Here is a 24,972-nt window from a genome sequence, read left to right on the forward strand (position 1 = left end):
CAACTGTGCGCTCTAAACACGATAATCAAACTATTAATGTGTAACATAAATTACAACAAAAACAAAATATTCTCCTAGAATAGTACAGGTGCGAGTGCTGTCATATCAAAAATATATCCTTTTCAAGGGTCACCAGATCGGTCACGAACATGAACAAACTGCGTAATTTCAAAAATAAAGTGTTCAAAAACTGTAGTTGCAAAAGAAAATGCTTAAAATTAAACAAAAACTGTAGTAAAATCATTCTCGCACAGCAAGAAGTGTTTATAATTCCAAAAAAAAAAAAAAAAAAAAAATAAGAACACGCAGAAGCACACGCACCCGCTTAGTAACTTCCCGTTTTTTTTTAAGGTTTAAGCACATTATGCCTAAAATCATATTACAACAACGTTGTTGTAAATTACGCATTTTAGTATCGCATCTTGTTGCCTATTATTATCATTGTGAAATTCAACAGAAGAAGTTTATTGTGTATGGCTATGTGTTGGCAGGGATACCGCCTCATACCAATTGCGGATATTATTCGAATGTTCGGCACAACTTTCGAAAACGATATCACATTCGAAGAATTGGCAAATGTTACGAGAAACATTTTTTACTTCGGAATTTTTTTAGTTTTAAAAAATAATTTTATGTTCGTATAAAATTCCCATTTGCTTTTTTAAAATAATTTCGATATAAATGCTAGGTATAAAATAAACAAGAAGTGATGATAAACCCAACATATGGCTAGCTTACAAATACAAGACAACAATGTTTATAAACAGTTACACACATTGAATCGCAAACATTACAAAAAAGAAACAGGTACATAACAGAACTATCAAGAGACATCAGATAAAGTGAAACATGTCATGTCCGCCAAAAATGCTTTTTCGGCACTATCGTAAAAACTATCATCTTTCATTCGCTAATAATATTATTAACGATATTCGTATTCGAAGCTTTTCCTGCCACAAACTGAGCGACGAATGAATCGTTTTCAATTCGTTCTCGTGTGTCGTTTTCGAACAAAATATCCGCAAAACTATCGAAAAACATTCGAAAACGAATCTTTTGCGATAGCAATGGTATGGGGGACCCTATACTAGGGATGCACAAAAAAATATATGCGATTGAGCACAAAATTTAAAGATGTTATTTTTAAAAGATTTTCTTTATTTGTTTAAAGTGGTCATATTAAAGAAGTCATTTTGAAAAGGATTGAAAGTTGCTCTCAGTAGCAGCTCTCAGTAGCAGCTCGCTGGTGAACACTGCGCTAGAGTACTGTCTTGTGCATCCCTACCCTATACGTCAACGGTGGGCAAATTGCGAGACACTCATGTATTTTTTACACTTTTGTGTATGAGGCCGAGCATTTCTGCCCAACAGTGCTATACGTATATTGTCTGATGTGAGCTATTTTAAAGCAGCGATAGGCACCATCTATTTCTATTGCATACTTTTGGGGGTGTCATTGTGTGAGTGCTAGTGTTGGGCAATATCTTTCATTGAGCGGATCGATCTTTTTCATTCCGTTCACCAAAAAGATCCGGGTCGTTCACTTCGTTCGTTGGCTCTTTTTCGTCCAACAATACATTTGACTGTATTATTTTCTTTTGAAGTCGTTCATTCTCTGCTGCATTTGACTCTTTGTTCTATGGTTCTTTTCACCAAATCGTTCTTTTGAAAATGTTCGTTCACGAACATTTGTGTTACTTGCTTGTTTGTGTGCTAATGGGGGTGGTTTTGTATCTGAACGTAGTGGTGGTGGTTTCGATGAAAGAACCAGATGAACGAATGATGCAAAAGAAAGATATGACCGAGATGTGTTACTGAATGAGGTGAGTTACTGAGCGAGAGTAGCTCTCTGAATCATTGTGTGTTTTGTGTGGAAATTTGTGCTGCTTGACTGCAAAACCAATGCTGCTAATTTTGTAAGCAGCAATGACTCAGCCATCGGGGATCTAAATGAACGATATAAAAGAATGAGCTGGATACGGATCCGTTCGTTCTTTTCACGGAATCGTTCCTTTGAGCCGGTTCGTTCATGAACGACACAACTCTAATACTTCTACCACATATAATAAGTGAAATACATACATATTACGCCAATGGATCGTATATGTAGCAAAATAACTAATAAATAAATCCCTGTTATATAGTTGACTTTATCTATGAGGAATTCTCAGTCATGTGGCTAAAATATTATGTAAAGTTTTCAAGTGTTTTTTCTTTCAATAAAATCCTTAAACAACTGTAGAACATTGGAACCCTGTCATTTCTAATAGGCAACTTATCTCTTAAAATCGATGCCAAATATGTAATACTCACGTTTTCTAACCATAATTCGTCCTATGTAATGCTTTGCTAAACCAAGGCAGATGAGAAAAAAAGAGAACGTGTGTTGTTGCTGTAGTCACGTTAACGTATATGGATGATCTTGGCTGTTTTAAAGCACTGATGGGCAAGTTGCGAGAGACTCATGTATTTTTTACACTTTTGTGTGTGAGGCAGAGCATTTCTGCCCATCAGTGTTTTAAAGGGTTCATCTACATCAGGTATCGGCACTAATACAAACGCATTGTTTGCGGCCTCACGAATACGACTCTCACTCGCTCTCTCCACAAACAGCATGTGCGTTAATGCATTGCCAAAATTAAAAATCATTGAAACAAGCGACAGCAGAACCTTCTTCATTGACTTCTGAACGAAGACACAGTGGTGGTTGTTCTGTTGTTATTCTCATCAAGGTCACGTGTGCCCCTTTTTGCCGGATGCTGATCTACATTTTCCTACTGAAGTGGGTGCTACTTTGTATTTAGGGTTCTCACTGGATAGAAAATGACCAAGTAGGTCTACGTTTTGGTATATAGTACATATGACGATACCTCTCTATTTAACGTATTTTGAAAGTTTAGCCCTGGATTGAATGTAGAATACAATGTGTTATCGTTAGACATCGGATTTTAGCATGTTTTTTTATTTCTTATCCGATTGGACTCAAATTTTGGATCTAGACGTTTTGAGGGTCAATTTTTCGATATTTGGGGTCATATCAAAAACATGCAACAAATATGCAAAAATTATGCAAAAATATGCAAAATATATGCAAAATATATTGACAAAAATAGTCAATTAAATTTGGAAAATCATCAAAAAAGCCTTCTAAATTAAGTTTTTTGCCGTTTAACACAGTTTTTGCAGATTATTATGTTATTGAGACTCTCCAGATATTCCGCCGCAGCAATAAATCTGGACTAATAAGACTTAAATCAGTTTTCACAAGGTGAAAAAATGTCAAATAACCCAACATTCCTATTACAACATAAGTTGCTTCCTATACAAATGTAGGTAATGGAAAATTTTCAAAAACTCAATCAGAAATGTCAAAATCAACGTGTCCAAATATTGTGATAGTTTGTACTCGGCCAAAATTGTCTAGCAGAAAAACAAAGGAGCTAGAGTTTGTCAACGCAATTTTTGTTTAGATAAAAGCGCAATTTTTTCTAGTTTTTGGAAAAAGGGTTCGTTTTTTAGCGCAAAATGGGAAAAAGTACTAGAGTACCATTTACGATTCCAAGTTCCGGAATAAAACTATAATTCGAAGTATACGTTTTGAATATACACATATTAGATTTGAATATATTTTATAGTGTTTAGTCCTTTATTCAGTATATACAGACATAAATAGGCAATTTCTGTTCTTTGTGGTCAAACAGCTTCTTTGGAAAAATGCTCTAACTGCCGCTTTAACATTGATGACATGGTTTTAGTTTAATGCTCTAAAAATACATAATTTTATAATATCGATCTATATTGTGCGCATACAACCGCTAATGCAGAATTGGGAAATTGTTATACCCATCCACGATGAATAATAAACAAAAAAACACCCAATGATTAGTGCAAAATGACCTCACTCAGAAAAACCACACAATAGCGTGGTAGTGGTAAAATAAGTCAAAATCCTTGGAATTATCTTTGACATGGCAAAACCACTCACATATTTCTGCTAGAAAAGCATTTGGAATGCTAAAATAATATAGTTCATTCATTCCTGATACAGAAAAACAATTTTGATAACACAGTCGAAAAGTCATAACCCTTTTGTATACACAATCAATTAACTTATACCTGCCCGTGTACTCGATAATTTGTACTAATTATTACAAATGCTTCGAATTTTGACAGTTGTTAGTAAAAATTATCGAGTACAAGGATATAACACCTTTTATAACACGTTAGTATTGTTGTATAGAATATAAAAAAATATATTAAGAAAAATAGTCGCCGCAATATTGTCATTAAAGTTGCCAAAGGCACTATACACCTAAAAGGCAAAGATTTCAAGGAATCTTAATTTCCAAAAAAAAAATGAAATTTCACATCTGTCCCGTGTTTTGCTTACATCCTGATGTAAACTTTAAAAACGTCATATTTCTAGCTCTACTTTTACAATCTGATTGGCTTTATCTGAAATTGGGGAAAATTGAGTCTTGTTGCATGGTAAATTGTTAATCCGGACAATTTGATAATTCGGACACCGCCGAAACCTGTGGTGTAGGGATTATCGAGATTATACTGTATATGAATCGATTCTTACCAAAATAAATAGGGATCGCCCTAGAGCCAAAAAATCTCCAATTTTTATGCGAATTGGTCTACAAATGTGACCTGTACTTTGTTTTCAAAAAATCTATGCAGATCATCAAAAGTAACTGTGGGTCTATTTCGTTTCCTTTTGCATGTTGCAAACCCATTCACTAAGACATAATACCCTTAGGGTATTAAAATATAGTTATCAGTGCAATCATGAATAAAAATTCCATGCGGAATTTGTTTCCTTTCCCCAATTTCACAATTTTTTAGTTCCATATTTATGCCCAAAAAGGGAATATTTTTGTCGACTCGACTAGAATACGCCATAATGAAGCGAATCTAGTAGTTTTTAACTTTTAACAAATATTGATTTTAAAAGAATTTCACTTTTTAAAATTATTTTACGTGCGGAAAATTCAGAGGGAAATATTCATGATGTTTTTTATGTGTTATATGTTTTTAGTAAAATATGAAAGATTTTATGTAATATTCACTATTTTCTTATTCTTAATTTCTAGCACATTTGTTATTCTGTCAGGCAATTTTGGCCGAGCAGAAACTATCAACATATTTCGATACGTTTCTGATTGAGTTTTTGAACAAATTTGTATTAGAAAGCAACTTATGTTGTAATAAGAAGGCTGGGTTATGGGAAATTTTCTAAGTCTTTTAGTCTAGATTTATTGCTGTGGCAGAATAATACTTAATAACATAATAATCTGCTAAGAAATCGACGTTTAACGGCAATAAACTTAATTTAGAACACTTTTTGATGACTTTCCAAAACTAATTTGATGATTTTCGTAAAAAAAATTACTTGCATATTTTGCATATTTTTTGCATATTTTGTGCATATGCAAATATGCAAAAAAAAAATATGAGCCTGTCATTGCATTCAGTTTTCATCAAAACGAATTTTGGTCCAATCAGAATTTTCGTATCTTTATAAATAAAAAAATATGCAAAATCCGATGTCTAGTTATCATTGATATTAAACATTGTATGATTTTATCAGGTAACATATGTATGTCTTTTGTTTTTTTTTTTTTTTCATTATATCCCAATGTTTTTGTTAATTTGTATCGCCATATAAAACAACTGTGTGGTGGCTTATAGAGTACTCATTTTATGTAGCACAAAAGTTTCGCTCATTCAAGTGCTAGTCATGTGGAATAAGTTGATGTATTTATCATCAGTAATACATCCCAGAGTATATTTTTCATGTTGCATTTTGTGATGATGGAATTACCAACTAATATCATGATAAATTTCTCATCACGCGATTTCTTCACTCACAACAAAAGGCAACATGTGTTGCAACGTCACTTAAGAAGATTCATGAGAATTTACGATGTGGTTTGGTGGGGTGACAACGATAAGATGACATCATAAATTACGTTTTTGATTCTATAAGCCGATTAAGGTGCCACGACGATGCAGTTTTGTAACTAGAATTTCAAAAAAAAAACTTCATTCCTAATTGACTTTATATTTTCTTGAGTAAATGAAATGAAAATTGGTGTGCTTTGTTGTTAAGTTAAACAAAAAAAAAAAAAACACCAAGACCTCGCTTTGCGTCGTTTCACTTTGCGTTGTTTTCGAAGTTGCGTCGTTGCTTAGTTAATACCAATATTCATTATGCGTCCTTTGATTTTCGATGTTGCGTTGTTTTAAGTTTGAGTGCTAAATTTTGTTATACCCTCCACCATAGTATGGAGGGTATGTTAAGTTAGTTTTTTCATTTGAAACGCTTTGAAATAAATCATTTGCGACCCTATTAAGTAATTATAGGTATTCTTGATCAGAGTAAAATTCCGTACTTCCGTCCGTTTGTTGTAATCGCGCTATCCTCCGAATGATTTATTTGTACAAATGTGTATTTAGTCTGAACTTAGATCAAGTTCGAATATGGGCTACATCGGACCACGTTTCAGTATAGCCTTCATATAACGGTACCGCTATAGCTATGGTTTGGCAATTAGTGTTCCCAGTGATGTACAAACTCCTTCACCAAAAATTATGGACATGAGCTCACACTTTGTTATAGTTCACATACAACTGTACCGCCCGATTTCAGGTATTTGGGCATTTTATATAAATTTTTTGACCGAATAAGACGAAAATAGCTATAATTTGGCTTCCTAGTTGTTCAAGTAATTGTGGGCACAATAAAAAATAGCGTTTTTGCCCTGGAACCTATCTCTGAACTTCACATAGCTTTCCACAGAAATTCTTAATTCGCTTTGCGTCGTTTCACTTTGAGTCGTATTTTTTGAAAAGTATCAAAGCGAGGTCTTGGTGTGAACTAAAAACGTATCAGTCAGATTATATGACTTCAGCCACACGATCCGAAAAATGGCCTTAAATTAGAGCGCAAAATTCTGATGTTTTCTCATATAGCTGTGGACTGATTAAAAATGCTATCGAATACTACATCCAATATCTTGCGAATCAGAACACCATCGACCAAGAGAAGCCTCATTTCAGACGTTTAGGTGATGAACAGTGCGGTAGTGGATTTAGCGGCAGATATTTTCATATTGCTCATATGACCCAGAGTCAATGAGCTGACATCACAATTTACAATGGATTTTGTTGTGCATGTCATCAGGAACGCATAATCATCCAGAGCGTTGGGTCCTGATGGAATCTCCATGGTAATGCTGGATGTGCCGGAAGTCGAGTAACATACCAATGTTCTTAACCTGTCGCTAGCCCTGGGAAAATCGGCAGGGTGATACCGCTACTGAAGCCCGACATGAATGACAGCAAAGGTGAATCGTACAGACCGATTTCGCTTTTGTCGCCCGTAGCAAAGACCCTTGAGGCTTTAGTCCTCCCCAGCGTCCTCCAAAACGTTGGGTAATCAATTATATGTGTGGACGACAGTCTTACGTGGAATTCAGAAACAAGAAGTTCCACCCCCGTTGAGTGAAACAGTGAGTTCCCCAAGGTGGGGTGATATCTCCGGAACTGTTTAATCTCTACCTCTACTGTATTACGCCGCCTCCAGACGGCATTGATTGCGATTGCGGACGATTGTACAATCTTGTCAGGTACCTTCTCCAATACCATGTTTGAAGGACTGAACTCCCATTTGACTGATTTTACCACCTTTTTCCACGCGAGGGATATGCCATCCATATCTGCCACTAAATCTACGGCCACTCGCCACACGGACGGCATAGGTGAGAACAGACTTCAATGTCATGGTCGATGGTAAAACGACCACATACTGCACCAAAATTATAGGGGTCACATTCGACAACATGTTCACGTCGTCGACGCATGCCAAAGCTATATGGGACAAGATGAAGTGTAGGAACAATATCCTTAAGTTCTAAGCCGGAATGACTTGGGGTGCAGATAAAGAAACCTTGTTGACCACATATAACGCGATAGTTCGGTCTGTAGTAAGCTATTTGGCGCCAGTTTGGTCCGTGAATATAAGTGAAACGCCATGGCAAATTATTCAACTTTGTCAGAATGCAGCCCTGAGAACTCCAACAGGGTGCCTCCTCATGTCTTCAGTGGACCATCTACATTAATAAGCAAAGTTTCTTCCATTACAGTAACACAATGGCATGCTTTCGTTGCAATAGTTGCTTGGTTGTTACCGTGAGAGCCATCCAAATCACCAAATGGTGTATAGGACCCCCCACCCAGGCATGTCAGGACGGATCTTCACGATCTGGAAAGAGAGGTCCAGCGTTCCAAGAGAGAACCGCTAGAATAACAAGCATATCGAGCAAGTTCCAATAACATTCATATGGATGCAGTCGCAGATGCTTCAAACAACTATCGTGTGAATGCGGTCCTCGAAGGCGCTGAGTAGCGTCGGCCAGAATCGATGACACCGTACAAAACATCTGCTCAGCATGCGGCACAGGCCCGCACGACACAATGCGCCTTTTCAACTGCCCTACCAAATCTAATCAACTAACTCCAGTAGCACTGTGGTTGCATCCCATCGAAGCAGCTACATTCGTCGAACTGGAGATAGGCCCAGAGCCATATATACACTTTCCGCACATCTTTGGTATGACTGACAAGTATAATATTACGAGGATGTTGACTGAAAGCAAAGACAATAATAACTGCTCCATTGCGCTCATCCAAGCACCTACCCCAACTTAAGGAGTAAAACCCATAACAAATATGAAAAGGCAAGTTTCCTCCCAACAATATTTCTCAACTATCAAAACCGAAAGAAGAAACAAAAACAAGTAAAAAGTCGTTAAGTTCGGCCGGGCCGAACTTTTTATACCCTCCACCATAAAATAGTCTTAATTAAAATGGAATAATTAGGGTCCTTTTACAATTTTAGGTGGAACAACTTTTCGACAATGGATAGACTCCTACTGCCTCCCACTATTGCTTGAATTACACTGTGAACACAAATGTTGGGGCAGCGATAATTCCTTTTGGAGATGAAAGCCCTTGGTGTATGTATATTAAAAACCCCGAAGGACAGATGCGCCGTGAGTCGAACTTCAGCGTTATGGCGTGATGAAGTTTTTGCAAGAGACCCTGTAAGCCATCATCAATTAGCATTATATCGTTGTTTGTTGTTTTTGTAGAGCACTTAAGCAACAGTGAACAAAGATATAACGCTAATTCCTGATGGCCCAGAGGGTCTCTAATAAAAATTTCATCACGCCATAACGCGGAAGTTCGAATCACGGCGGATCTGTCCTTCGGGGTTCAAAATATACCCACCAGGGCCTTTCTTCCCTAAGAGGAATTTTCCGTGCCCCAGACTTTCACCTCCATTTTGTTGCACAGTGTTATCTAATCTAATCTAAAAAAAATGTGTTCAGCGAGGTGAAAGGTACCATATACGGGGCTATATCAAAGAGTCAACCTATTTTTAAATTTTTTGGCGGAAAAGTTTTATAGCTGCAGGGAACTTCAAGAGTGAAAGTGAGGGTTGTTTCATCAAAACAATGTAGACCCTCAAAAATGGACCCATGTTATCGAATTTTAATGAAGAAATTTCGTGACCACTGAAAATTCCCGAAAATCGGGAGGTACAGTTATATGGGGGGATATACCAAAACATGGACCTATATTGACGATTATTTTTGAATAGACAAAATTGTAGCTAAAATTCTCAAAATACGGATCATTACAGCTAGTTCGGTTAAAAATTGCAGCTAAAATTCTGCAAAATACCGAAATTCTCAAAATACCGAAAATTGGGAGTTACCGTTATATGGGGGCTATACCAAAACATGGACCTAAGTTTACGATGTTTGGTGGGGATGTTTAATGACCACTGAGAACCTCAAATGACAAATTACAGTTCGGTTAAAAATTGTAACTAAAATGCTCAAAATACCGAAAATCGGGAGGTACCCTTATATGGGGGCTATACCAAAACATGGACCTATGTTGACGATGTTTGGTGGAGATATTTCATGACCACTGAGAACCTCAAATGGCATATTACAGCTAGTTCGGTTAAAGATTGTAGCTAAAATTCTCAAAATACCGAAAATCGGGAGGTACCCTTATATGGGGCCTATACCAAAACATGGACCTATGTTGACGATGTTTGGTGGAGATATTTCATGACCACTGAGAACCTCAAATGGCATATTACAGCTAGTTCGGTTAAAAATTGTAGCTAAAATTCTCAAAATACCGAAAATCGGGAGGTACCGATATATGGGGGCTATACCAAAACATGGACCTATGTTGACGATGTTTCGTGGAGATGTTTCATGACCACTGAGAACCTCAAATGTCAATTTGCAGATAGTTCGGTTAAAAATTGTGGCTAAAATTCTCAAAATACCGAAAATCGGGAGGTACCGTTATATGGGGACTATACCAAAACATGAACATATGCCCATATCCTTTAAGGTATAAGTTTGCTGATCACTAGGAACCCTAAATGCCAAATTATAGCTAATTCGGTCTGCAAATGTGGCGAAGAACGTCAAAATACCTCAAATCCGGAGGTACCGTTGTATGGGGGCTATACCAAAGAGTGGACCGATATAGCCCATCTTCGAACTTGACCTGCCTATGGAAAAAAGACCCTCGGGTGCAAAATTTCAGCACTCTATCTCAATTATTGCGGACGCTAGAGTGATTACAACAGACGGACAGACGGACGGACAGACGGACAGACGGACATGGCTAGATCGTCTTAGAATTTTATCCTGATCAAGAATATATATACTTTATATGGTCGCAAATGATTAGTTCGATGTGTTACAAACGGAATGACAAACTTAATATACCCTCCATACTATGGTGGAGGGTATAAAAAACAAGAATCTCATTGTTGGCTGGGGTACATACAAAAAAAGGATAAAGCCATTCTGACGTATAAACTAAACTCACCATATTGTTTTTTCATCGCGGCATCGAATACCGAGGGGAAGAGAATAAAATAGTCGAAAAAAAGAATAATATTGTCCAGTGACAAAAATAATTGTTGTAATTGACAAAAACGATTGTTGAAGTCACAAGACTACACACGGAATTTAACAATATCTTTACAATACATATTTTGCTCTTCGAATATTGTTGGATCAATCATATTTTTTCTCTACGTGTGATGGAAGTAGCATTTCAGAAGACATCACCCCTACTTGGAGAACTCCCTGTTTCAGTCTGAATTCCATAAACGACTGGCTTCCCGACAAATAAGTGATTATCGAACGTTTCAATCACGGCTTTGGGGAAGTTTTCTATATATCCTCGAACATTTTGACATAGTTGACGTTATCGAAGGCCTTCGATAAGTCAAAAGCCACCATGACTGTTATGGCGTAAGGTATGTTTTGCTTTAGATTTCGACTGATATGTGTGGATATGGCGTGTAGTGATATTGTGGTGCTGGACATTTTCCGAAATCTATATTGATTATTGTTGGCCAACTGGGAAATAGCTTCCTATACTTAATTTAAGATAATTCATTCACAGAATGTAATAAAAACTTGGTTAACAAAGCTGAGTCTAATGCTATTATTTTTATATGTTACAAACTTTCAAACCAAAACGGACTTTACTCAATTGAAATCCTGAACTCATAGCTTCCAAAGATTTTAGCACACATTATTTCACTTGAAAATGATTCATAATGATATATGCATTTAATGAAATCAAGGATCCAGCATCTTCTTGGTATCCTTGCACCGATTTCTTCCAATTTAAAGTACTTATCTATGTACGGCGGGGAAAGGCTTTAAACTGACCTACACAATTATTTTTTAACATAATGAATGCCTTGTTTTCACACCTCCCCCCAAAGAAAGGGGAAAACTTTATGAACCTATAGAAATGCATGAATTTAATTACCACTTTTTCCAATTAAAAGCAATCTTATTCAAAGTTCAAAAGTCCTAAGGCTATTTGAAATTAAATATTCGTTTCGGTTTAAACGGCACTTATCATAACTAGCCCTGGCGCTGGCAACAATTAACTGCTCGCTGGGTTTTATCTGAAAACAAAGACATACTGCGTATCCAAATTGCAAGCAAAAATGAAAAGAACAACATTTCAAGGCAAAACAAAATGCGCAAAATTTACCTGATCTTGTTTTCTTTATGAATTTCAGCTGCAAGTACTGAACAGAATGACAAACCACCAACAGGATACAGTTGCATGCGCTGATAAGCTAGTTTATTAAAATGCAAAGCCAAAAAAGCAAAGTTTTAAGCATTTCTTTTTTTGGTTTTATTGCACCAAACATTTATGGTCGTTGTTTTTTGTGTGGAACTGAGTCCCTACTTTTTCTTCTTGTTTTTGTTTTTTTTTTTTGCATTGTCGTCGTTCTCATCCTCATCATCGTCATGTAAAATGTTATTGTATGAAGGCCAATATATGTCACACTCTTTAAACCTGGCAACTACTAACTTTTCGCCTTGTGTCTCAAAGTTTGTTTTCTTTCTTCATTTTCTATTTCTTACAGATATGGACCACACTTCGAGGATGTGCAGCTGGTGGGAAAACCAACAAATATGACAGTACAAGCTGGCAGTAGCATACACTTAAATTGCAGAATATCCTTGCTCCAAGATAAGACTGTAAGTATAGCATACCGGGCCAATTCAATACAACAAAACTGTAGAAAGAACATTGAACAGGCCAGGGTAAAATTGTATTACTCGAAAAAATAGTTGCCCATAAACAATATTCACTTGGCTTGGGTGTAGATAGAATAAAGTGAAACTTTGAGTGGGTTGTTTTTCTTGAGTGGTAACTGTAAACTGCAAACTTTAAGCAGCAGCAGTTGAAACTGCAAAGTTGTCTTTGAGTATAGTAATAAGAAATGCTTAAGGAGGAGGCATCCTTGTATCGTAAAACCAAAGTGTATTTTTTTGTCTTGTTTATAATTTCCATTTAATTCATCTACAAAAACGGTTAAAGCTGTTGGCCATAAAAGAAACTTTGTCGTTTCAAGTTGGGTTGAAACAGTGGTCGATTGATTAAGGTCAGAAATTCACTTTTCCCAGCAGAATATGGGTAATTAAGAGAATAGTATAAGATGGGGTAAAAATTTTAACTGAGCTAAAATAATACATACTAATGTTTCCACAAACATCCCCGAAGGGACAAGGGAGGCTTCTCTCATATCAAAAAGTGCATCCCGATTTAAAATACTTACTTACTTAGCTGGCTTTTTACAAAACATTTGTTCCATAAGCCTAACTAAGAAAAGATCTCCAATCCTCCTTGCTCGCTGCTGTATTTTCCCAATCTGATGTCTCGTTTCACTTATTCGCTCCAGCGAAGCTTTGTCCTTCCAGATCTGCGTGAACCTCCATGCGGCCGTATTTATACGTCTTTGAGAGAGTTCATCATCACTCATTTTTATGACATGGCGCAGCCATCACAATCGTTGTATTCGATAAAATCAAAATTCTTCAACATTAGCTTTATCTGCGCTCATGCTCCAACCGAAGACAAAGACGAACAGACCAAAGATATATTTTACGAGCGCCTAGAAGAAACATATGACTGTTGTCCTACCCATGACATAAAAATTATTCTAGGCGATTTTAATGCCAAAATAGGAAAGGAGAATATCTTTGGCCCAATAGTCGGGAAATTCAGTCTCCATAGTGAAACATCTGACAATGGAATGAGGCCGACATTCCTAAGGGCACCTGGCTGTCTCCGGATCAAAGAACAAGAAATCAAATTGATCAAGTTGTGATAGATGGAAGACATTCATCGAGCGTGTTGGATGTACGATCGTTCCGAGGAGCACACATAGACTCGGACCACTACCTTGTTGCAGCAAAAGTACGTACCGGTCTAAACGTTCCAAATAAAGCACGAACAGACACAACACGGAAGTTGGGCATCAGTAAGCTCCAAACACAACAGACAGCCCCAGCATATTCCACTCAACTGGCCCAATTGCTTTATGAAAGCACTCCTCGTCCCGATAACATATCAGCACAATGGCAAATTATTGCCCACTCCATGCAAATAGTCGCAAAATCCATACTTGGATACCAGAGACCTCCACCAAGGAAACCATGATATGAACAGGAGGGTCGTGCTGCTACCGAAGAGAAAAATGCGGCATATAGGGCTACTCTACAATCAGTAGCAACGCGTAGCGCCCGAGAGTGGTATCGGGAAAAAAGGAGAGTGGAGAAATGTATTTTCCGCAGGAAAAGAATGAAGGAAGAAAATTCTACCAAAGAGTGAAACATTAAACTGATTGCTTTGGTACACGCACATCCTCCTGTAGAGACCAGCAAGGTAATTTGGTAACTGATACAGATAGTGTGCTCAGGATATGGAAAGAACATTTTTCCTTTCCTGTGAATCGATGCTTACCAGTGTCCCACAGTGGCACCCACTGAAACAATAGATAGATACAATAGATAGAAACAATAGTTGGATCAGAAAGTCCAACTTATTACGAATATTGTGTCAACATTTATTATTGGGATTTGGATGTTATGGAAATTCAAATCACAATAATGTAAATCTATTAAGTTTACTGAAAAGTAGTCTTTCTTACTGATCTTTTGTAGGCCCCACATCTAAAGGTTTGCCCGTAGAACTGGACTGGAAATATCCCATACTCGTACATTTGCAAAGGTTCACATTTCATCGGAACATCCGCAATTGTCAAGATAAGCGCCCCAAAACTTCTGGCGGCACTGATAAGGGGACTTCAGTTTCATAAAGAACTTGAAATGCCGAATTACACTTGATTCCTCCATTTGGGGCTTACACAACAATTCACAAATTCAAGGAAGCGTCGTTTCAACGATAGTTGGCAGCCCCACCACCTACGACTGGCTACTTAGCTGGATTAAAAACGACACGAATACAAATTCGTGGAATTTGTTAATGATTGGGCAGAACCCCGCGCGGCTGGGCTCTCGACGCTCTGTAGCCAAATTCTGCAACACATTTTTTGAGTTACAGAATTCCACTACTGACCAAGTTCAACAAGGTATTCCTCTCCTTACCATTCTACCGGAGTGACTTGGTAAACTTCACCGAAAGACTCTTACTGGTTCTCACGCTACGTGGGATGACTTGGCTGACCCTAAAGCGGGTCAGATATACATGGCGTTATATATGGCGTTGATTAAACCTAACTCGGGTAAGGACACCTCAAGGGTCAAATCTGGTACAACAAGGTTCTGACGCGATGTTTATCAAAGTATAGGACATGGGAAACCTAAGGCTTGCGAAGGTCCGGTGCACGAGGAACCTAATGATTGCTAACACCTCAACGAGTAACCCAAACATTGTGAACACCTCAAGGGCTGGGAACGCAATGATTACGAACACCTCAACGGTTGGGACACGAGGAACCCAATGGTTATAAACACCTCAAGGTCTAAAGCACGAGTAACCCAAGGGCTGGAACACGAGGAACCAAAAGATTTCGAGCACCTCAAGAGCTGGGACCCGATAATCCATCCGAAGGATTGAGAACACTTCAAGGGCTTAAACACGAGTAACCCAAGGGTTACGAATACAAAGGACGAGTTAACCAAGAGTTACTAATACCTCAAACACGAGTAACCCAAGAATTGCGAACACGACAAGTAGCCCAAAGGTTGCGTACACCTCAAGGGTTGCTCTGTATTCCATTTTCACAAATTTACTTACCTGTGAGACAAGTGTTACTTGGGTTCTGCTGATGCTTCGACTGATCCCTCTTCTAATTCTTTTGGCCCTTTTATATGGAAAAGCCACCTGTTTACTTGGTACCTATTACCTACAACACAATTTAATGCAGGCTATTCGTTACTGCTCTATTCTTAGCCTTGCTGCTTGCTGAGCAACACCTCCTAAGTCTGTCTAATAACAACAAACGTAGTATTTTACACACTTCTTGTTCAGCGCCCCGCAACTGCATCGTTCATCATTCAATTGCAACGGTCTCCGCAACAAAATCAGCGAAATTGTGGACTTTATAAGCCGTTGCGATAGTTGCGATCCAGGAGACAAAACTTATTGTCATCTTTAGCTTGCAACGTTGCGATGGTTACAATGTTTCGCGAAAAGATTGTACAAAAAGTGGAGGTGATGGGCATGGAAAAACTGATTGGCAATGGTTCAGAGAATTTACCAATTACCGCTTCAGGGAGTTGCACACTTTCTGAGATTCTTGGGAAGCTGAGATAATTTTCACGTGACACCATCGCAGCCGATTGCTTCATACCTGCTGCTCGAGTACCCTAAATTAGACCAAATTTTGCAACAGAGACGACGGGATTAGAAATTGAAAGTTATGACCTACGTCGTACACTGAAAGAAAAAGCTACGTAATGTTAATGAAATCCTACGTTGTATCAATGAAATTTGTCATTGATTTTGAGCCAACGTAGAGCTTCATTGAATAAATGAAAAAAGTTTCTTTGGTTTCATTGAAGTAAAATTAACGAAATTGTTCATTAATGCAATGAAACTCGTTCATTTATGCAATGAAACTTTTTCGTTAATGCAATGCAACTTTTTCATTAATGCAATGAAACTCCTTCATTCATGCAATGAAACTTCTTCATTGATGCAATGAAACTTTTTCATTAATGAAATGAAACTCCTTCATTCATGCAATGAAACTTTTCCGTTAATGCAATGAAACTTTTTCATTAATGCAATGAAATACTTTCATTGTTGTAGTGACACTTCTTCATTTATGCAATGAAGCCTTACGTTGGCTCAAAATCAATGACAAATTTCATTGATACAACGTAGGATTTCATTCATGTTCATAACATTTCATATGAAGTCAATGCTAAATATGTTTATTTCATTTTATTGCAATTAGTTTTGACAACTAATACAACAAATCATATTTAATACCTCAGGTATTAAGCACATTAATGATAGTATTGGGCGTTGTCATCTGTAAGTAAAATTGAAACAATAAACAAATTGCTAGCAAATTGTCTGGTTTTCTAAACAATAACTTACCTCCAAGTTTTGCCGCTGAGTCATCCCCTGTGTACGTCCACGATGTTAGGATACAGCATTTTTTTCTTAAGAGAGTAGTGCTTCATTGGCCACGGACAGTCTCCGTAATTACACTGATCATTGGATTTTCTATTTTTTTATCTCCATTGCAACTATAATTGAAAATTAAAAAAGTAAATAAACGAAAACATAAAAACTACAAAAAATAATTTAACCAATATTTGAATTTTCATTTTATATTATTAAACACTTCATACTTACTTTCAGCGAAGTTAATTATCCTTTTGAGCGTTGTCATCTGTAAGCAAAATAGAAAACTATAAAACAATTTTTAGTAATTTATCTGGTTTTTTTTTTAAACATTATTTTACCTTTAACTTTCGCCGTTGGGCAGAAAACTATACAACATTTTCTTTTTCTAATTAAGAGGTGCTTCGTTGGCCAATGGTAACAGTTTCTCCACCATTCCATTCACCTTTAGATTTTCTATTGAATGATTTCATTACAAGGAACATATGAATGAAATTTCACTTAAAAGAACAACTGAACACCTAAAAAATAGTATTTACATTTTCTTTTTATGTTAAACACATCACAGTTTTTAAAGTTGAAAACACCAGACGTAAAATAATTATTTTTTCATCCACACTTGACTGTGGTTTAGCGCAAACTAAAACAATGTTCTTGAACATTGTTTGATGTATCTAAAAAAGCGGTGGTTGTTTTGCCAACACGTGTTTTTTCTGCTTGTTAAATACTCACACACAACCACAAATGGAATTCAATGAACGACAATACAAACAATAACAAAGAACTGAGAAGAGCATTCTTTTTAATGTGGATGAATATTTATGTATAGCAACGCCAATCGGCGATAGTAGCGAATTTTTGTACAGTTGATGACGTTTCTTCTAGTTTTGGCAAATATTCATGCATACATATTTATGTATGTGATTCTATACATATGTATGTAGCTAATATATAAATGTGTTCGTTTTATAATTGTCAGAAATTTTATTTGTTTAATAAAGACAAAATAATTAGAAGACAAATTTCATAACTTAACAGATTTACAAGGAATACAAAACGCAAAAAGGAATTTCAAAAATGTTTCATTTATTTAATGAAACTCTTTCATTTATCTAATGAAACTCTTTCATTTATTTAATGAAACTGTTGCATTAATTTTTAAAGCAAACCAAACACATCTAATATATACATTTTCCGCCATTTTTTTAAAAAGATGTTTGCGTACTATTGTTTTTAGTCCATTCTATTTAGTTTGAATTCAAAACATACTTATTTTTCTTAAATTTATAGAAATTAAAAGTTTCATTGCATCAATGAAATTCGTTTCGTTTATACAATGAAACCAAAAAATCATTAAATTTTAAATAACGTAAAGTTTCATTGCATGAATGAAACATTTCATTATATTAATGGAACGTTTCATAGCATCAATGAAAAATAATCAATGAAACCCGTTCATTCATACAACGCATTTTTTCAGTGTACTGAACCTCAATGCCCAAGAGTTATGGAACTTACTCTTGAAGTCAACAGGTTAATAGGTAAGTATAAGCAAAAAAGTGGCTAGACCACCTGAAGCAATGCAACATTAGTGTAGGATTGAGTAAATTGTGGGCAACCACTCTAAAATTTGACAAAGAAGGATTATAGAACGGCTATTACTATTAACAGAGTGGCAGATTCGAAGAGGTGTGCGTGTTTATTAAACCGGTAATTCATAGAGCCCCCTTGGAGTGTATAAGAGTTAACAAAAGGGGTACCACCACAATTTACTATGAACGATGTTGCAGATGTCATCCGAAACACGAAATCATGCAAAGGACTACACAGCCGTGTTTGAAACTTTGGATAATCAACAATACAATTTGTGTGTGCGCCAGTCGTTTTTTTGCAGTTCGGAAATAAATGACATCGAGTGCTATCGTTGATGACATAAGTGATAGAAAAATATCTACATAGCTGACTTAGAATACACTATGAACACTGAAAATGCAAACAACTTCTAGTATGGATTTTTTAAAAGTACATATTCAGACTACAAAAACGGCAGTAGGGTTTTTTACTGACAGATCCATTTCGGATTTTATGGCCTCATCTATACCGGTCTAGCACTACGGCTTTTTGGATTTATCGGGCCTTTATCTCAGAAACGATTAGGAATTTGGCTTTGTTGTCTAGTACAACTTATCTTTTGAACAGACTACATAAGAAAAACTCCATCTAGGGCCTCAAAATCGATCAAATATAGACAATTTTACAAAATTGTGAAATTCTGGTCAGTATCAACTAAACTATTGGGAGTTGAACCAAGTAACCTTTTGCAGAAATCTTCTAAATAAAGTTCTTAGCAATTCTTCAGAACATTCTGAAACTCTAAAATGCTTACTTCATGTAGTTTCAGCGGTATTTTGGATGAAAAATGTGCTGAAAACAACGTGATAGAGACATTTTACATCAATGCACTATAGGTAATTTGGACAGGTTTTTAGGCAAAAAGTCGATTTTTGCACTTTTAATAAAGCAAGTTTTCTAATTTGATTCGAAGAAAGAACATGTCAAAATCTATAGATGTGCAATTTGTTTTCAAAAATATCTAAAACTCGCGGTGTAATTCGCAGCTAAAATCGAAATTTCGAAGACTAAATAAAAAATTTTAAAAAAGATTAAAACTCAGAGCAGGATTTAAACGCAATTTGTAAGAGTTTGGTAATAATCAAATACGTAGATACGACATTCAGTGGAATGATGGCGGCGTGTACTTTCTGCTTTAAGAAATAATTTTCTTTAAAATGTTTGTTACAGGAGAAAAAAATCGTCATATAGGAAATAACCTAATTTTTCTACAGAATTAAAGTTTTATTTTATAGACTTTTACAAAATTGTCCAACTTTGTCTGAAATTCTGCCACCGGGAAGATAAAGCAAAGAGTCCTAAATCAACTACATAATTACCAAGGTACGATTTTTGCGTTTTTTGAGTTATATTACATTTTTGAAGGTGCCTTCCTTGCAGAAGAAATATTTTTTTTTGTTTGGTGAAGGAAATATTAAACACAAAAAAGCATCCGATTTGAACTAAAAAGTTATTTTCTTTAAAGAAATATACACCATGTGTTGTAAAAATGTTCAGACGTGCTATGGTCAACATTTTTGTTAATTATAGCCGTAAGACGTTCGAACTAGGGATCATGAATGCGTGATTTATTTGGTCCTTTTAAAAAAAATAATATTTATAAAGATCTCTTCCCGAATCAATATTTTAAACATATCAATGTTTATAAAAATCTTTTGGCGGATCATTAGGTTAGAACGAATAAAATAGGTAAAATGAGAATAGGGGGTAGGAAAAAGAAAATTTGTTCGTTATATCCGGCGTTCGTTATAAACGTGTTCATCTGTAAAATTCTTATTAAAACTTACTTTTGAATATCATATGTTAAAATATTTGAAACAGTGCCTTAATTCGTCGCTATCCGCTTGTGCTTTGTGCGGGCCTGTAAATCCTAACAAATTGTAAAAAATTCGACTCGCAGGGTAACCACGAACTAGCCACGAACTAGCCAAAGATATTGGGTGTAAAATTCGGAATCATATTTAAGTCATACGCCCAATCCACATTTATTTGCGACGAGATCAGAAGTGGGACAATCGTTCTCAAGTCGCTGGCCGGCAGTATTTGGGGGCTGACGAAGAAACTTTGTTGACATCTTACAAAGAAATAGGCCGGTCAGTGGTAAACTATGCGGAATCAGTGTGATATGCAAATGTTTCCGCTATGCAGTGGAAGCCAGAATGCCGCCCAAAGGAATGCAACGGTGTTCTCTTTATGATATGAGTGGATCATCTTCAGGAAGAGGGAAGGTTTTAGTGGTTGATCAGCATAACAAGATGCTGACGATGCAGTTACCTGTTCTGGTGTTATCGCTATGAGCATCCCTGCAACAATTTTGTGGAAAAGCTTTCCCCGCAAAGGCTCGTTAGAAGAGATTTTCATGAGAGAGAGAGATTAACGACCCTATCAGACAGGCTTTTATACTGGCAGTTAAAAGGTATTGTTTGATTGCCGTACTAGGGGACCACCTATCATATATCGCAACCGCCTCAATTCGTACGCAAGACACGTCCTGCATGTGGACTGGCACGCACAATACGTTACATACATAATATGTTAAACTGCATAGCTAAACCCACTTGCCTGTCTCCCGATTCTTTATGGACGCAGCCAGTCTAGGTTGCAGAATTTTTGAACCTGGAAATAGAGAAACTAGAACCAAATAACTAAAAATGTATATGAACGAATATATGGTAAAAACCAAAAATGTTTTACAATCGATGAATCCAATTTGAGAACTGTTAACATATTCTATATAGCATGAGTGAAATTCTTTAAAATGAAGTGTTTAATTTGCGTGGAATCTGTGTTGGCATCAATGGGAAAAATGAAATGAAGCTAACATGTTTTTTTTATGTTCCCTTCCGATTTCTGGCTTAACCTCACATTTTATAGACCTATGCCCAAAGAAAGAATTACAGAATACTCCATGTGCAACATGATGCTAGTGTATGACTTTCCGATATATCCACTGCAACAGCTAAAAATTGACGATGACATTTTAAAGCCGGAAGAAAATCACCAAAAATATGTTTTCACAATTTCGCGACTAAACCGCGATTTCCTTTAAACATTATTACATAAACATAATTTTTTATACGCGATTTGGCTTTCGTAATATTTTGTCCAAACTTAGTTCAAGTTCAAAGATGGATTATATCGGTCCACTCCTTCCGGTACCTCCCCCACAAAAGTTCGAAAATGTTCGGAAAATTTGTGCGTACCATAACTCGTGAAGAGAGTAACCGATTTGATGCATACTTTGCACATTATGAAATTTCTACCAGATTTAGATAAGGTTCCAATATGGACTCAATCGGTAAACTCCTTCGAGTACCTCCCACACAAAATGTCGGAAAAGTTCAGTTTAGGACCTGCTTTCGAATCGCCTTGGTTTTTGTTGTAACATCTTGTATTCACTGTCCCCTATACGACGGTACAAGTTTCATCAGGGGCAAGTCCATACTTCCTGAGAAAATAGCCTGAAAGTTGCAAAAGGCCCCTATGACAGCATATGTAGAGGTTGGAGCGCAAGATAACTCTCGAACGGATAAGTTCACTTTGGTCCAAAATTTTGCCTTCGTAATATTTTATCCAAACATAGTTTAAATTCGAAGATAAGCCATATCAGTCCACTCCTTCAGGTACCTCCCCCACAAAAGTTCAAAAATGTTCGGAAAAATTGTGCGCACAATAACTCTTGAAGGGAGTGACCGATGTAATCCATTCTTTGCACATCCTAATATATCTACCAGATATAGATCAGGTTCGAATATGGACTATATTTGTCTATTCCTTCTAGTACCTCTCACACAAAATTTTTCGGATAAGTTCACTTTAAGACCTGCTCTCGAATCACTTTGATTTTTGTTGAAGCGATTTGCATTCTCTACCTCCACTACGACGGTAAATGTTATTTCAGGGGCAAGTCCACATTTCTTGGGAAAACAGCCCGAAAGGTGTAAAAAACCCCTATGCCACCATATATGGCGGTCGGAGAGCACGATAACTCTCGAACTGTTCAACCGGTTTGGTCCAACATTTGGTCTTCGTCATATTATATCCAAACTTAGTTTCATGGGGCAATACCGGTCCACAACTTCCGGTACTTCTCCCCAATATTTAAAAAATGTCACTAAAATGATAGGACGATATCACTTGAAAGGGGCAACCAATTTGGTCCAAACTTTGGATCTCCTAATATTTTGTCAAAATTTAGTTTAACTTCAAAGATGGCCCATATCGTTCCTCCCTAAGGGTACCTCCCCGACAAAGGTTCAACATTTGTGTCTTAGTGCAGTTAATTCCTAATCCACATTTTTGTCGGCAATTCAAATGTCCAAAAAGGGCGACACAATTTTGAAGAGACCTTTAATACATTCGATCTGTCCGAAGGTGAAAATTTCACTTCACATTGGCTGAGGGTATGTATCGGTCGGCAAAGCCGACTGAGACTTTTTTGCTTGTTTTGAATGACTGTAATTTCAATATTACTCTTATTTCCTAACCTAATAACTTATCGAAGTAAGCAAGTACGCTTTCGTGATTGTAACACATATTATACCCTACACCACTATGTGGGGAGGGTATTATAAGTTGGTTTTGGCCAAAAAGTTTGTAACGCATCGAAATAATGGTCGTAGACCCATACTTATATATATCAAAATTAATGCCTCGACGAGCTGAGTCGATCTGGCTATGTGTGTCCGTCCGTCAGTCCGTCCGTCCGTCCGTCTGTCCGTCCGTCCATCTAAACCTTGTAATCACGCTACAGGTCGCAATTTTGATCGGATCGTCACGAAATTTTGGGTGTTGATGGGGGTCCCAGAGGGGAAGAAGCCTATTGATTTTGGTGATGGTCGGATAATATTTAGGGGTCGGAATGGGCAAAAAACTTATGTGGATAAAAAGACAACGTTTTTTTCCAAAGCGAGTATCTCAGCTACTATATGGAGTATACCAAAAGCAAAACCTGATAATGAAAGTAGAAAATATCACCTTTCTAACGATGTAAAGTAGGTTCTTGTAGGTGATCAAACAACGAAGATATCACAATAGTCGCAGATAAACCCCAAATTTTCATGTTTGCGATTTTAGTTATAATGACGACTATCACAGCTTTGGCTGGGGACTTTCCAAAAGCAAAGCCTGACTATGAACGTAGATTATTCCACCTTTACAATGATGCAAACTAGGTCAGCGTAGGTGACCAAATAGCGGCGATATCGCAATATTCGATAATACATCCCCTTTTTCCATTTTTTGGAAATCACGCTACAGGCCGCAATTTTGATCGGATCGTCACAAAATTTTGAGAGTTAATGGGGATCTCAAAGAGGAAGAAGCCTATTGATTTTGGTGAGGGTCGAATAATATTTAGGGGTCGGAATGGGCAAAAACTTTATTTGGAGAAAAAGTCAATATATATAAAATATCACCTTTACAACAATGTAACGTAGGTTGTCGTAGGTGGTCTAACAACGAAGATATCGCCGCTAATAAAACCCAACTTCTCATTTTTGCGATTTTAATAATAATGACGGATATCACACTTTTGGTTGGGGACCTTCTAAAAGCAAAGCCTGACTATGAAAGTAGAAGATCCCATCTTTACAATGATGCAAACTAGGTCGTCGTAAGTGACCAAATAACGGATATATCGCAATAGTCGATAATTCATCCCATTTTTCAATTTTTTTTGAAATCACGCTACAGGTCCCAATTTTGATTGGATCGTCACGAAATTTCGAGGATTAATGAGGGTCTCACAGTGGAAGAAGCCTATTGATTTTGCTGATGGTCGGATAATATTTAGGGGTCGGAATGAGCAAAAACTTTATTTGGAGAAAAAGTCAACATTTTATTCCAAAGCAAATATATCAGCGTCTATAAGGGGTATACAAAAACCTGGCAATGAAAGTAGAAACTATGACCTTTACAATGATGTAACGTAGGTTATCGTAGGTGGTCAAACAACGAAGATATCGCAATAGTCGCTTATAGAACCTTCTAAAAGCAAAGCCTGACTAAGAAAGTAGAAAATCCCATCTTTAAAATTATGCAAAGTATGTTGGCGTAGGTAGTCAAATAATAGAGATATCGCAATAGTCGTTAATGCATCCCTTTTTCCACTTTTTCTGCAATCACACTACAGGTCGGAATTTTGATCGGATCATCATGAAAATTTCTCACAGAGATAGAAGCCTATTGATGTTGGTGATGTCGACAGTAGTCAAATATAAAATTAAATATTATTTATTTTGGTTCAGTTCACCTTAAGCCATTTGCTTTAAGGGCCAGATAGGTGAAAACTTTCGTATCTCCATAAAAGAA

General features: G+C 36.8%; 1 protein-coding gene across 1 annotated transcript in view; it reads left to right on the plus strand.

Moving 5' to 3' along the window:
• dpr20 (defective proboscis extension response 20) overlaps positions 1-24,972 on the plus strand; it is a 297,312-nt gene that overhangs the window by 241,952 nt on the left and 30,388 nt on the right. The window contains exon 4 of the mRNA XM_073986375.1: positions 12,509-12,623. Coding sequence (XP_073842476.1) covers positions 12,509-12,623 — 115 coding nt within the window. The remainder of the gene's footprint in view (positions 1-12,508; positions 12,624-24,972) is intronic.

Source organism: Musca autumnalis, unplaced genomic scaffold, assembly GCF_047663935.1.
Source record: "Musca autumnalis isolate F117 unplaced genomic scaffold, ASM4766393v1 scaffold_4, whole genome shotgun sequence".
Classification (NCBI taxonomy): domain Eukaryota; kingdom Metazoa; phylum Arthropoda; class Insecta; order Diptera; family Muscidae; genus Musca; species Musca autumnalis.